The sequence below is a fragment of the Dryobates pubescens genome, chromosome Z (assembly GCF_014839835.1).
Source record: "Dryobates pubescens isolate bDryPub1 chromosome Z, bDryPub1.pri, whole genome shotgun sequence".
NCBI lineage: Eukaryota > Metazoa > Chordata > Aves > Piciformes > Picidae > Dryobates > Dryobates pubescens.
The window spans coordinates 47,072,223-47,084,507 of record NC_071657.1 but is presented as its reverse complement, the minus strand read 5'-3'; the positions used below and the strand labels follow the sequence as shown (position 1 = coordinate 47,084,507).

General features: G+C 40.0%; 1 protein-coding gene across 1 annotated transcript in view; it reads left to right on the top strand.

The window, feature by feature from the left end:
- SH3GL2 (SH3 domain containing GRB2 like 2, endophilin A1) overlaps positions 1 to 10,602 on the top strand; it is a 103,735-nt gene extending 93,133 nt beyond the window's left edge. Inside the window, exons 5-9 of the mRNA XM_009903788.2 lie at positions 107 to 240; positions 1,442 to 1,600; positions 4,179 to 4,282; positions 6,525 to 6,655; positions 9,106 to 10,602. Of these exons, the coding sequence (XP_009902090.2) occupies positions 107 to 240; positions 1,442 to 1,600; positions 4,179 to 4,282; positions 6,525 to 6,655; positions 9,106 to 9,305 (728 nt within the window). The 3' untranslated portion in view covers positions 9,306 to 10,602. The remainder of the gene's footprint in view (positions 1 to 106; positions 241 to 1,441; positions 1,601 to 4,178; positions 4,283 to 6,524; positions 6,656 to 9,105) is intronic.
- Positions 10,603 to 12,285: the final 1,683 nt, after the last annotated feature.

Below are 12,285 nucleotides of genomic sequence, written 5' to 3'. Positions count from 1 at the left end.
AATTTGAGGCTTGAAATACTAACTGAAATTTCCATGATTCAGATTCATTGTACAGTGATTTGGAACTGAGTTATTTTGAGATAAAACCGGCCATCTTTTCTTTCAGGACCAGCACTTGCAGATGTGGGAGAAGCTATGAAGGAGCTTTCGGAGGTCAAGGACTCTTTAGACATGGAAGTGAAACAAAGCTTTATTGACCCACTTCAGAATCTTCATGACAAAGATCTGAGAGAAATACAGGTATTTTCCTCAATGTGGCATTTTAATAATGCCAGACTTGCAAACTGTGCTTGTATTCAAAGTTTATGTTACTTGCAGATGACCTGAGTTTAATCTCTTTTGACTTGAGATTTACTTCTCAGTTCTGTCTCGTTGCTGATTTGTAAAGGGAAAGATACAAACTCTAACATTTTGGATGGTAGCATATTTGTGCTTATGCAGGCATGAATGTGGTACTGTAGTACTACCATTTGAAAGCTCATTTCATTAAATAAATGAACAGATGTTTACAATCAGTTTTCTTGAGTATGTTATGTGAGGACATTTCGATAGTTGCCTCTAGAATATCACTACTCTTTTGTCTGTTTGAAGACTGTGTCCAAAATATGTCCAGGAATTTAGAACTTGCCCACTGTTTGCTTGTATGAATTACATAATGAATAATCCAAGAAACAGCTGGCATTTACAGAGAAAAATCTGTTTGCAGACATAATTCTGCAGGCACAACCTAGTTTTATAATTGTGGAACTTGCTTCCCAATTCAGCAAGTGCTTATCTGTGTAAGTAACACTTCTGAACTCAGTAAGGCTTTCATAAGGAAAGATGTCTTAAGCAGTTTTATGTAACTGACAAAGCTAACAAAGTTTAAAATACCATAATAGATAACAAATTTACTCTTCTGAGGCAAAGTAAACACCGAAAGTAATCATGCTTAGGCTGGTAACATTAACTTCTGGCCAGCCTGAAGTGGCTAAACAGATGGGCATGACAAATCTTTAATGAAAATCTTTAATGAATGATAGCATTCAGATACATCTTTTTGTGTTGTTTTGTTTATGAGAACTGTTACAGAGGCAGAAGTGTACTAACTTGTGCTTCGAATAGTTTTCTCTTAAACGTCTAGGAAGAAACCATAGTATTCAGGTAATTTTACATCAGAGTTAAAAAGATAGAAATGCATGCTGTAGGTGGCAATTGCAGTTATGTGTTTTGTGTGACCCTTATTTAGTGTTGAAGGTCTGTTGTTTAGACAGCAGTGCACCACCACTCCTTGGATGATACATACAACTTACTTCATTGTTCTGTACTTCTCCCTGCTGGGCAAGGGCTGCTATACAGCAGACAGCACATGTACATGGAATGCCAGATTACAGTGCAGTATAAGGAGAATTTGGAATGTCCTTTATTCTGTGCTTGTGTTTGTGTGTGGTTTTTTTTTTAGCATCATCTAAAGAAGATGGAAGGTCGACGCCTGGATTTTGATTACAAAAAGAAGAGACAAGGCAAGCTCCCTGATGAAGAACTTCGCCAAGCTCTGGAGAAATTTGATGAATCAAAAGAAATTGCTGAGTCAAGCATGTTCAACCTTCTGGAGATGGATGTGAGATATCCCTTGTTAATCTTTGTGCTCTACTTGTTCCCTTAAAAAGAGAAAGATACTCATCAGTGAAGGCAGTCTAAAGCAGCCTAAAACGTGACATCTTTATTAAATCCATGATGACACAGATTCCTGTCACTGTACAATGGGGAAGCGCTTGGATCCTTGTTGGACTGGATAAGAAGATCAGAAGCTGTGGCAATACACAGCATGCACATATAACTAATTTTCTAGGTATTTTATAACTGAGCCAAAGAACGTAGATCCCCTGTAGCATTCTTGTGCTTCTTAACTGCAGAGTGTTGCTTACAAACCCAAAATATCATCCTTCTTAGAGTTACGCAAAACACAGAATCACAGAATGTTAGGGGCAGGAAGTGACCTCAAGAGATCATCTAGTGCAACTCCCTGCCAGAGCAGGATCACCTATACCATATCACAGAGGAACTTACACAGGCAGGTGTTGACTGTCTCCAGAGAAGGAGACTCCACACCCCCCAGGGCAGCCTGTTCAGTGTTCTGTCACCCTCACAGTGAAATGATTCTTCCTCCTGCTTCCATGGAACTTCCTATGCCTCACCTTCCACCCATTGCCCCTTGTCCTATCATTGGGCATCACTGAGAAGAGCCTGGCTCCATCCTCTTGACACTGACCTTTTCCATATTTATAAATATTAATAACTTAAGTTGTAAATAACTTTTTTTTTTTAGAATAGAATAGAACTAACCAGGTTGGAAAAGACCTTTGAGATCATCGAGTCCAACCTATCATCCAGGACTATCTAATCAACTAAACCTTGGCACCAAGCACCACCTCCTTGGGCAGCCCATTCCATTGGCCAATCACTCTTTCTGTGAAGAACTAACATCCAGCATAAACCATGGGGTTGTTGTGGCCATTGTGTAGAACCTGGCACTTAGATGTGTTCAATCTCATGCCCTTGGACTCTGCCCATCTGTCCAGCCTGTCAAGGTCCCTCTGCAGAGCTCTCCTACGCTCTGACACATCAACACCTGCTCCCAACTTGGTATCATCTGATGATGGACTCAATCCCCTTGTCCAGATCATCAGTGAAGATATTGAACAGGATGGGACCCAGCACTGATCCCTGGGGCACACCACTAGTGACTGGCTGCCAGCTGGATGTGGCACCATTCACCACCACTCCTGGGCTCGGTCCTCCAGCCACTTCCTAACCCAGCACAGAGTGTTGCTGTCCAAGCCAAGGGCTGCCAGCTTGGCCAGGAGTTTGCTGTGGGGGACAGTGTCAAAGGCCTTGCTGAAGTCCAGGTAGACTACATCCACAGCCTTCCCCACATCCACCAGGTGGGACACTTGATCATAGAAGGAGATCAGGTTGGTCAGGCAGGACCTGCCCTTCCTAAGTCCATGCTGGCTGGGCCTGATCCCTTGGCCATCCTGCAAGTGCTGTGTGATTGCACTCAAGATGACCTGTTCCATAATCTTGCCTGGCACTGAAGTCAGGCTGACAGGTCTGGAATTCCCTGGTTCATCCTTCCATCCCTTCTTGTGGATAGGCATCACGTTGGCCAGCTTCCAGTCATGAGGGGCCTCTCCAGTGAGTCAGGACTTTTGAAAAATGATGGAGAGCAGCTTGGCCAGCTCATCTCATCTCATTTAAGTCATTACTTTTACTTAGCTGTGGTTTTAGGCCTTTGCTCAGATGCGTGGGCTGCTGAAAGGGTTGGTGATGATCAGAGGTGATGAACTCACAACCCCATGGTCTCTTCTCAGTTAATGTGATTGCTCAAATCTGACTGTGCAACATATTTTTTTGCTTACAGATTGGATTAGGATGGAGCATCTCTTAGGTTTCTTTAACCTTCTATTTATGATTAATACTGAACTGTGCAATCAAGCAAGAAGAAAAATATATTTCTTTTGAAGGAAACTAACATTTCAGCTGAAGTCTATCTTACAGAAGATGTGGTCAAAGAAAACTCAAGTTAAATATTTCTGTTGAAGTACATTACTGGATTTATTTAAAGTTTATCACCTAATTTAATTCCTCATTTTGTTTCTAGATTGCTGTAGGAGAGCCATAACAAACCTGAAAGTACTTGTGTGTTAGAAATTAAATATAACTTTGCTGAAATGGAAGAAGTATAGCATTTTTCCCTTATGAAGCAGAATGCTATCTACTTTCACTGCATATATTCTTCATCCAGGAGTGGGTAGGATGTTCCTGCTTCTCTCTGCTTCACAACAGAAGCACGGTTGTGTGCCCTCGCAGGCAGGGAGGGAAAAGGTGTATTGTGTTCTCATTACACTTTCATTTTTACTTTCATAGTGTTAGCTGAATGAGGTAGATCTGTAGACTACTATTCATGCAAATCAGCCATGAAGTTGATGTGCATAGAGGAGCTGCAGGTCCTAACCAGACATGATAGCGAATAAAGACTTAAACATGTAGCTATTTACAAACTACAAAGATACATCAAGTTTGTACAGTGACAAGTAAAACAGCCTTTGCAGCATCAGTGTGGCAGTAATCTTTACTCATTATTGCTAAGCTGTTTGTGCTCCTCTAAGATGTGATGTTTTAATGTCATTCCTCAGATTGAGCAAGTGAGCCAGCTTTCTGCTCTTGTACAAGCCCAGCTGGAGTACCACAGGCAGGCCACACAGATCCTACAGCGAGTTACAGCTAAGCTGGAAGATAGGTAATGCACTTTCCCTATGTTTGTGGAATTTTTTTTTTCAGGAATTAAGCAGCGATGTAGAGCATGCAGAGGTGTTATTATTTTAACTCTTCTTTTCCTGCTGGTGATACACAGGTGGCAAAGAATTCATGGCCCTGGGATTTGAAGCTGCTTTTTTGATCATATGGACCAGAAAATAAATAATACTTGAGTTTTCAGATCAGTAAATTTGTTACTGGTTGCTCTTAGTGATGTCTGCAGTATGCACTGTCTGTTTACTATATCATAGAATCATAGTATCAGTCAGGGTTGGAAGGGACCACAAGGATCACCTAGTGCCCCTGTGCCGTGGGCAGGGACACCCCACACTAGATCAGGCTGGCCAGAGCCTCATCCAGCCTGGTCTTAAACACCTCCAGGGACGGCGCCCCAACCACCTCCCTGGACAACCCATTCCAGAGCTTTGCCACTCTCATGGTGAAGAACTTCCTCCTCACATCCAGCTTGAATCTCCCCACCTCCAGCTTCATTCCATTCCCCCTAGTCCTATCACTACCTGATATCCTGAGAAGTCCCTCCCCATCTTTTATATACTTTATAAAAGATGTGAACAGAAATTGTTTGTGCTGTTCACACAGTGTCTTCTAACTGATAAGACTGTCCTCTTTAAAATATTGCCCAAAGAATTTAAAAAAAACAAAGTTGGACTGAAAAAAAAAAATTAAAATGTCTTCTTTCTGGGCCATTTAGATTAGGTTTCAAAACTGTCTTCAGGAACTGCAAATGCAAGAATTTTTGTTTTAATTCTACACATGAATGTAAGGCATAATCTTCCTTAAAATACCATGATTACAAGAACTGGGACTTTGGAAACTTGGCAAACATTGGGAAACTTGCAATAAAATTAACAAAATCTGGAAGATCAGCAAAGGCTTTTCCTCTCAGGCTTTTCTTCTTTCTCAAGTAAAAGTAGGCCGCAGTTTTCAAGACTGAGCATCATAACACAGCAGCTGGGAAGCAGGACTGGTTTCCTTGGTGATGTGTCTTTCCTTAAGAAACACAGATCATGCTGAGTTTTTGGGTAATTTTTAGCAAGTCTCTAGGACTGTCACCTTCTAGTTTATAGTCTGTAAAAAAGTGTTTGTTTCACCGAAGTATTAAGTGTAATAGAACTTATTCAAGTATTCAAAACTTCACTGTTTTGAAAAAGTAGCTTCTGTTAATGGGTGAAACACCACAAAGCCTCTTTATTTAAGCTTATTTTGACAACTTCATTAATTTATGTTTTAATATACATATGTTTTTGTTTATGAAGGAGTAAAGCAGCCCCTGGGGACTGATTAATACTGAAAAAAATTTGGACAGTGAGGAAGCCCTTGTTATCAGGACTAAAACTGGTAAAGGTAGAAGCAGATCTTTTCAACATATAAATCAAAATGTACTAGCAACAGCAGGTCTAGGGCAGAGCTAGTGCAAATGAGAGAAACCAAATTGTCATTTGGAAACAGTTGTCTTGACTCAAGTATTCTTTCATATGTAGGATTAGAAAAGTATGTGGCAGTTTCCTGCCTAAGATGCTCTGATTCTGTCATCATCCCTTCCCTGGATTCTGCCCTGGAATCCTAAATTGCACTATTTCCTAGAAATTCTAATTTCTCAGTCAGAAGAATAAACTAAAATGAATAATGCATAATATTTTTATTTTGAGAGTCAGAAAAAAAATCATGGTCTTGTGCCTTTGTAAATTCTGTGCCGTTATGAAACGAGTATTCCAAATTACAAATAAGCTAAATAAGCCAAGTCTGTAGCTGAAGTCAGTACATTTCCACATAGTCTCCTCACAAAATGGCAAGAGTTGGCATCGATCAGTTGAATAGTTAAGGCTTGCCAGGGATAAAAGCAAATTTCGTACAAAAAATGGTGTCAGAGATATTTGTGCAGTCCTTCTGTTAAGTACTGTTAATCAGGTAACAAGTTTTTCTCCATTAGATGCTCTTTGTTATTGTTAGAAAGAAAGGAAGCCAGATAAAATTCTAGATTCCTAGAAGGAAAGAAAAATTTACAGCTTTATGGCACAGTCACATCAGGTGGTTTTTGGTAATTTGAACTAGTGTCATAAGCAAAAAAGTACTCCAAATGCCAAACTTTGTTTAGTCTGGCTGAATAATGAATAGGAATTTCAGCCATGGAAATAAAGATGTTTGGCACATCTCATCTGTTGACAAGAAATTAATTCTTGACATTTAACTTTATATTTTGGCAGAATAAAAGAAGCATCATCTCAGCCCAGGAGAGAATATCAGCCAAAACCCCGTATGAGCCTCGATTTCACGACTGGTGACAACACTCAGCACAATGGAGGAATATCCCATGCCACCACACCCAAACCATCAGGTAATACTAGTAGCAATATTTTAATACAATGTGGAAGTTCCATGCTTTCTTCTAGAGATTACTTCCTCCATAGTGAGGGGAAATGACCATAGGGATGGTATAGGATAGAGGTGTTTGAACTGTTGTTTGTTTTTAAAGTGTACACATCCTGAGGCAGGGTAACAGGGATGGATCACCCAATGCTTTTAATTGTGTCATGGGATCGGAAATTTCCATAGTCCCAGAACCTCAATGAGATGCTGCTGTACTAAATTAATCTTGAAATACAGATCTTTACAAAGTAGGTGTTTAGCAAACCAAAAGAACAACTGGAAGTTTTCTGTGAAAATGCAGAACCCTCACCCCCTCCAAAAACTCCATAAAGTTATCTTGATTTTTAAAACCAGGTATTTCACAACACAAAAGATTCTGAAAGTAAAAACCACTAAAAGGAAAACAAAACCATTTGAGTTATTTTCTTTGTCCAATTAGGAGCAGCACAAGTATGATTAAGCATTAATCTGGGCATATTTGTTGTCTTAAAGGAGTGTTCGTTTCCTAACAGCACATACATAAGGAAAGCCTCCTTAGTTATTTCTCACAGTAAGGGCCTGGTATCCCATGTTAGGCTGAGGGCTGTCCTCTGTTCAGACACTGACCTCAGTTATTCCAGTTTAGCTCAGTGACATTTACCTTGCAAGACTGATTTTTTTCATTAGATCTTCAATCAGGATTTCCGTCTTTCCAATCACCGCCTGATGTGAATGCCTGATGTTCTTCCAGGTATAAGCAGCTGTAGTATCTCCAAAACGGAACATGTCTTGCCTTTTATTGTGAACTCCTAATATTCTCCTCACTATAGAGGAGTGGTGTACAATGGAGATTCCTTGTGCTTGATGAGCATGGCTTAAGTCTTGGCCTGATAAAGCTCTTTTCATGCCACCAGCATCTTTTCACATCTTTTTTTGTAGTGCCATGAACACATGTCTGTTTTAAGGCAGTGCAGACTGATGTGCTGATGTCTGTTCATTTGTATTTTCCCGTTCAGAGGGGAGTATTTAGCATTTTCTTCTGTCGGTGTTCTTCCTTTTGAAGTGTTATCAATTTCAGACAAATGCCTTCTTTGAACATTCTTTAATGTATGTTTCGATTGGTTTATTCAAAGCTCCAATCTTCTTTGGTCATTAGAGATTATTTGCTAAGTCTTCTAAATTTAAGATGGCAATGAGAATACCAAACAGGTGTTGAAAGGCTTGTGGCTGCCAGAAAAATAGTCATCATGACAAATAAAGCAAAATACACTGTGAGTGATATCTAAAGAAACAAAAGTTTTCACTACAGAAATACTAAATTAAATCTGGTATGTGAAAAACTTCCTCTGTTGACATCTACAGAAATGAAATATTTTTGTTCTAAAGTAACTCTCCATGACATAGTGAGTGGTTATTAAAAGGAGTCTGCAGAAAGTTTGAATATTGAATTTACTCATCCTGAAGCCAGTATACATGAAAAATCTGAAACATGTATTCTTAGAAGTGCCATTGTGGTAAAGTAGCATGTGTTGGTTCATTAGTGTTACTGGAAGTGTATGAACCTTTTTGTCGAAAGTCAGGTAGGGATGTGATTCCTAACAGCTTAGCACTGCTTAAATCCTAAATATTTTGACCAGTAGCAATTTTGCTTTTGGTGGGTTTGAAGCTATAGAGGCTTTGCGGAGGGCAGGAATACGGTGAATGAGAGGAATGCTTATTGATTTCAGATAACATATGATAATCTAATCTAACTAATGATTTATAATACACCTGTTAGCCACCCTAAAGGGTTTCTTTTCAAATGTTCATGATCTAGCATATCAGACAGCTTTGCATTTCAAACTTATTCCGAATATGTCCTGTTGGACCTGCAATCAAGTGTTTTGCAGGAATGGGGAGAAAAAGTCTTTGGAAACCTCATACTAAAATTCGGAGGACTGGGAGCATATACAGTGGATTACGGTATAGCTGTACCACTGAAGTTTTGCCATAAAGGAAAAAACCGTTGTATCTTCACTGTTGTTTAAAACTACCCTTGCACTACTTACCAGAAGTAAATCAACAGATTTACTCTCTGTTCCAATAGGGATGGAAATATGTCAGGGATTTTACTTCACTTTTTTGATTTGTAACCAGATAAAAATTAGATTCCAAAGTGATTGCAGCCATGGTTTTATGTGTGGGCTTGACTGTAGCTTGGTTCTTTTAGGATTCTCAGGTATTTGCTGGCAGTCACATAAGAAAACCAAAGGCTACCACAAGCTGGCAGCTGTCTTCCAATAAAATTTAGGAATCCAAATTTGTTATCAAAGAACTGTTGTTGTCAGCATAGGAGTAGTAACAGAATCAGCAAAGCCCATAGTAGTTACAATGGTAAAAGAGAAAACATAACTGTTCATTTTTTTTAGCAAATGGTTTCTTTGTGTTTCTTCTCCACAGGTGTTCATATGGATCAGCCATGTTGCCGAGCTCTCTATGACTTTGAACCAGAAAATGAAGGGGAGCTGGGGTTTAAAGAGGGTGATATCATTACCCTCACTAACCAGATTGATGAAAACTGGTATGAGGGAATGCTTCATGGCCAGTCAGGTTTCTTCCCCATCAATTATGTTGATATTCTAGTTCCATTACCCAATTAGAATGGCTGATCCACCACCTCTGACCCAGACAGTTGTGTCAGTACCACTGCTTTCAGAATGCTGCTTTTTACACCTTACAAGTGCAAACTGCAGTGGTTAGAGTCCTTGATTCCCACTGAGCATCTTTGATTTCTGTGTTGTCATGCTGCATGGTGGTGATGCGTGGTATCTTCTGAGCCATTATAGTGCGGGTTACTTTATTGGCCATGCTGGCCTGGTGGTAACCAGAGTCATTACTGAGATGAAGTTTGGAAGATGATAGCAAGCAAAGCAGGTAACTCATAGTGAGCTAACAGGAAGTGAAGGTGGTATTAGGAAGATAATGCCTATCACCACTGTATTACTTTTTAGTCTTAGTTCTCTATAAAATGAGGGAAAAGTTCTTGCCATTCCATCTTTCCCTTCCTAATGAATACAATTCACAGAGGTCTAACACTAACTAACTGTAGCTGTACCTTCCAACCAAGCTGGCTTGCTGTTCTCACAGAACCGGTGTAAATTTAAATCCTCTGGTTTCTCAGAAAGTAAACAACTGCACTGTGTGTCCTGCTTCTCTCTGCTAGTTTTTATATTCTTGATTATTGTTAAAAAGCCTGTTTCCGTCCAGAGGTAAACTACAAATGTAAAATGGGGATTCCTGTAGTAAAAACCTTAGATCACAAACCACCTGAACTTGCCCTTCAGGAACTTTGAGCATGCTCACAAAAATGCCAGTATGAGGGCAAGATGGGGAATAAAACTGGCATTTGTTAAATGTTTTTTGTCAAGTCTTGGCACAAAATCATGCTGCTTAAGCACCAGATATCCTTTGTAAACTCATTGAATGAGGAATACAATAACCAACCAAACATGACCCTCACTTCATTTATTTCTGTCTGCCATGTGCTTCAAACATAATTTGTGCATACTCTGCCCTCAATGAGGACTAAATAAAACTTGTTATATTTTTGTGTTAAGCAATTAAACACATGTGGCTCTATGTGCAAAAGCATTTCCAGTATGTTTAGTTGGTTCTCTTGTGTTCCTCCTTCCTGCATTTTGTATGTACAGTGCTGTGCCTAGCTTCCTGGCATTCTTTTGGTAACAGTTGCAGAAGTTCTGTTAGTTTAGTTATCCAGAGTTCTATTTATCTAAATTGTACAGACTCTTTCAGAGGTTTAACATGCTGCTTTGAATGTGCCACTTCAATAATGGATGATGTGAAGTGAAGACAATTCCCTACTGCTTAATATATAAATTATATTATGGAAAGTATTGATATTTCAAATAAATGCTGAGAGAATAACTAGAATAATAATTCTTTGTTGCTTTCAAATTTGTTGTGCTATCTTCAGCTAATAAGAATTTTATTTCAGAAAGCATATTGCTCATTGTTGGCAAATGAGAAAAATACTTTTTTTGGTCATTATCACATTGCCTCAGTCTGTTAAAACTCATATAATGGCCTTCATAAAGAGGATATACTGAATACTGAACATATTAAATTGATGTCATGATGACTAGCATGCAATCTTGTGGGCACCGGTTGTTTTCAGTAAGGAATGCTTGTGTGCACAGGCATTCCCTAGTAAAACTTAAAAGACATGATAACTTACTTTTTTTTTTTTTCCTTCAGTATGACATAGCATTTTAGTTCATTTTATATTCTTTGTTGTACACATATTCTGGGGAATTACGCTTGGCAAAAAGCAAAATATTCACCCAGGTGCTTACTTACTGCTCCTCCTTACGGGAGAGTAAAAGGCTCTTGGGTTGTGCTAAGTATAGGGAAATTGCTTACTGGTCACAGTGACAAGTAAAACAGACATGAGTTGGAGAAAACTGGTTTATTACCAATTAAAGCAGATGTGTGTATGAGAAGCAAAAGATGACAAATATTAAGATAGCATGTTTCCTGTCCTGTTTCCCAGGCTCAAATTCACTGTTTCACTTCTGACTTCTCCCCAATAGCTGCCAAGGGGAATGTGGAGTCATAAAATCATTAAGTTTGGAAACGACCTTAAGATCATCAAGTCCAACTGTCAGCCCAGCACCACCATGCCCACTAAACCATGTCCCAAAGTGCCATGTCTACACATTTTTTTAATGCCTCCAGGTGGCTACATCACTTCCCTGAGCAGCTTGGTCCAATGTTAGACCACTCTTTCAGTAAAGAAGTTTTTCATCATACCCAGTCTAAAGCTCCTCTGGTGGAACATTCACTTTACTCTTGTTCTAGAACTAGTCATGTGGGATAAGAGACTGGTCCCTACCTCATTACAACCTCTCTTCAGGTAATTGTGTAAAGCGATTATGTCTCCCCTCAGCCTCCTCCAGACTAAACAATCCCAGTTCCCTCAACTGCTCATCACACTTGCTCTCCAGGTCCGTCACCAGCTTTGTTGCCCTTCTCTGAACACATTTCAGCACCTCAGTGTCCTTCTTGTAGCAAGGCCCCCAAAACTGAACACACTGCTTGAGAAGGAGCCTCACCAGTGCTGAGTACAGGGTCACAATCATTTCCCTACTACTGCTGGCCACACTATTCCTGATACACTCCAGGGTGCTGTTGGCCTTCTTGGGCATGCTGCTGGCTCATGTTCGGGCATGCTGCTGGCTCATGTTCAGCCAGCTGCCATCTAGCAGTCCCAAGTCCTTTTCTGACAGGTACCTTTCAGCCACTCTGTCCCAAGCCTGGAGAGTTACAAGAGGTTGAGACCCAAGTGCAGGACCCAGAACCTGGCCTTGTTAAACCTCATACAATTGACTTCAGGCCATCAATCCAGCCTGTCCAGATCCCTCTGCAGAGCCTTCCTACCCTCAGGCAGATCCACACTCCCACTGAAGTTGGTATCATCTGCAGACTTACTGAAGGTGTATGCAATCTTCTTATCCAGATAATAAAGACATTAAATAACACTGGCCCCAAAACTGAGCCCTGGGGAGCACCACTTGTGACCCACTGTAAATTGGGTTTAACTCCATTTACTGCAACTCTAGA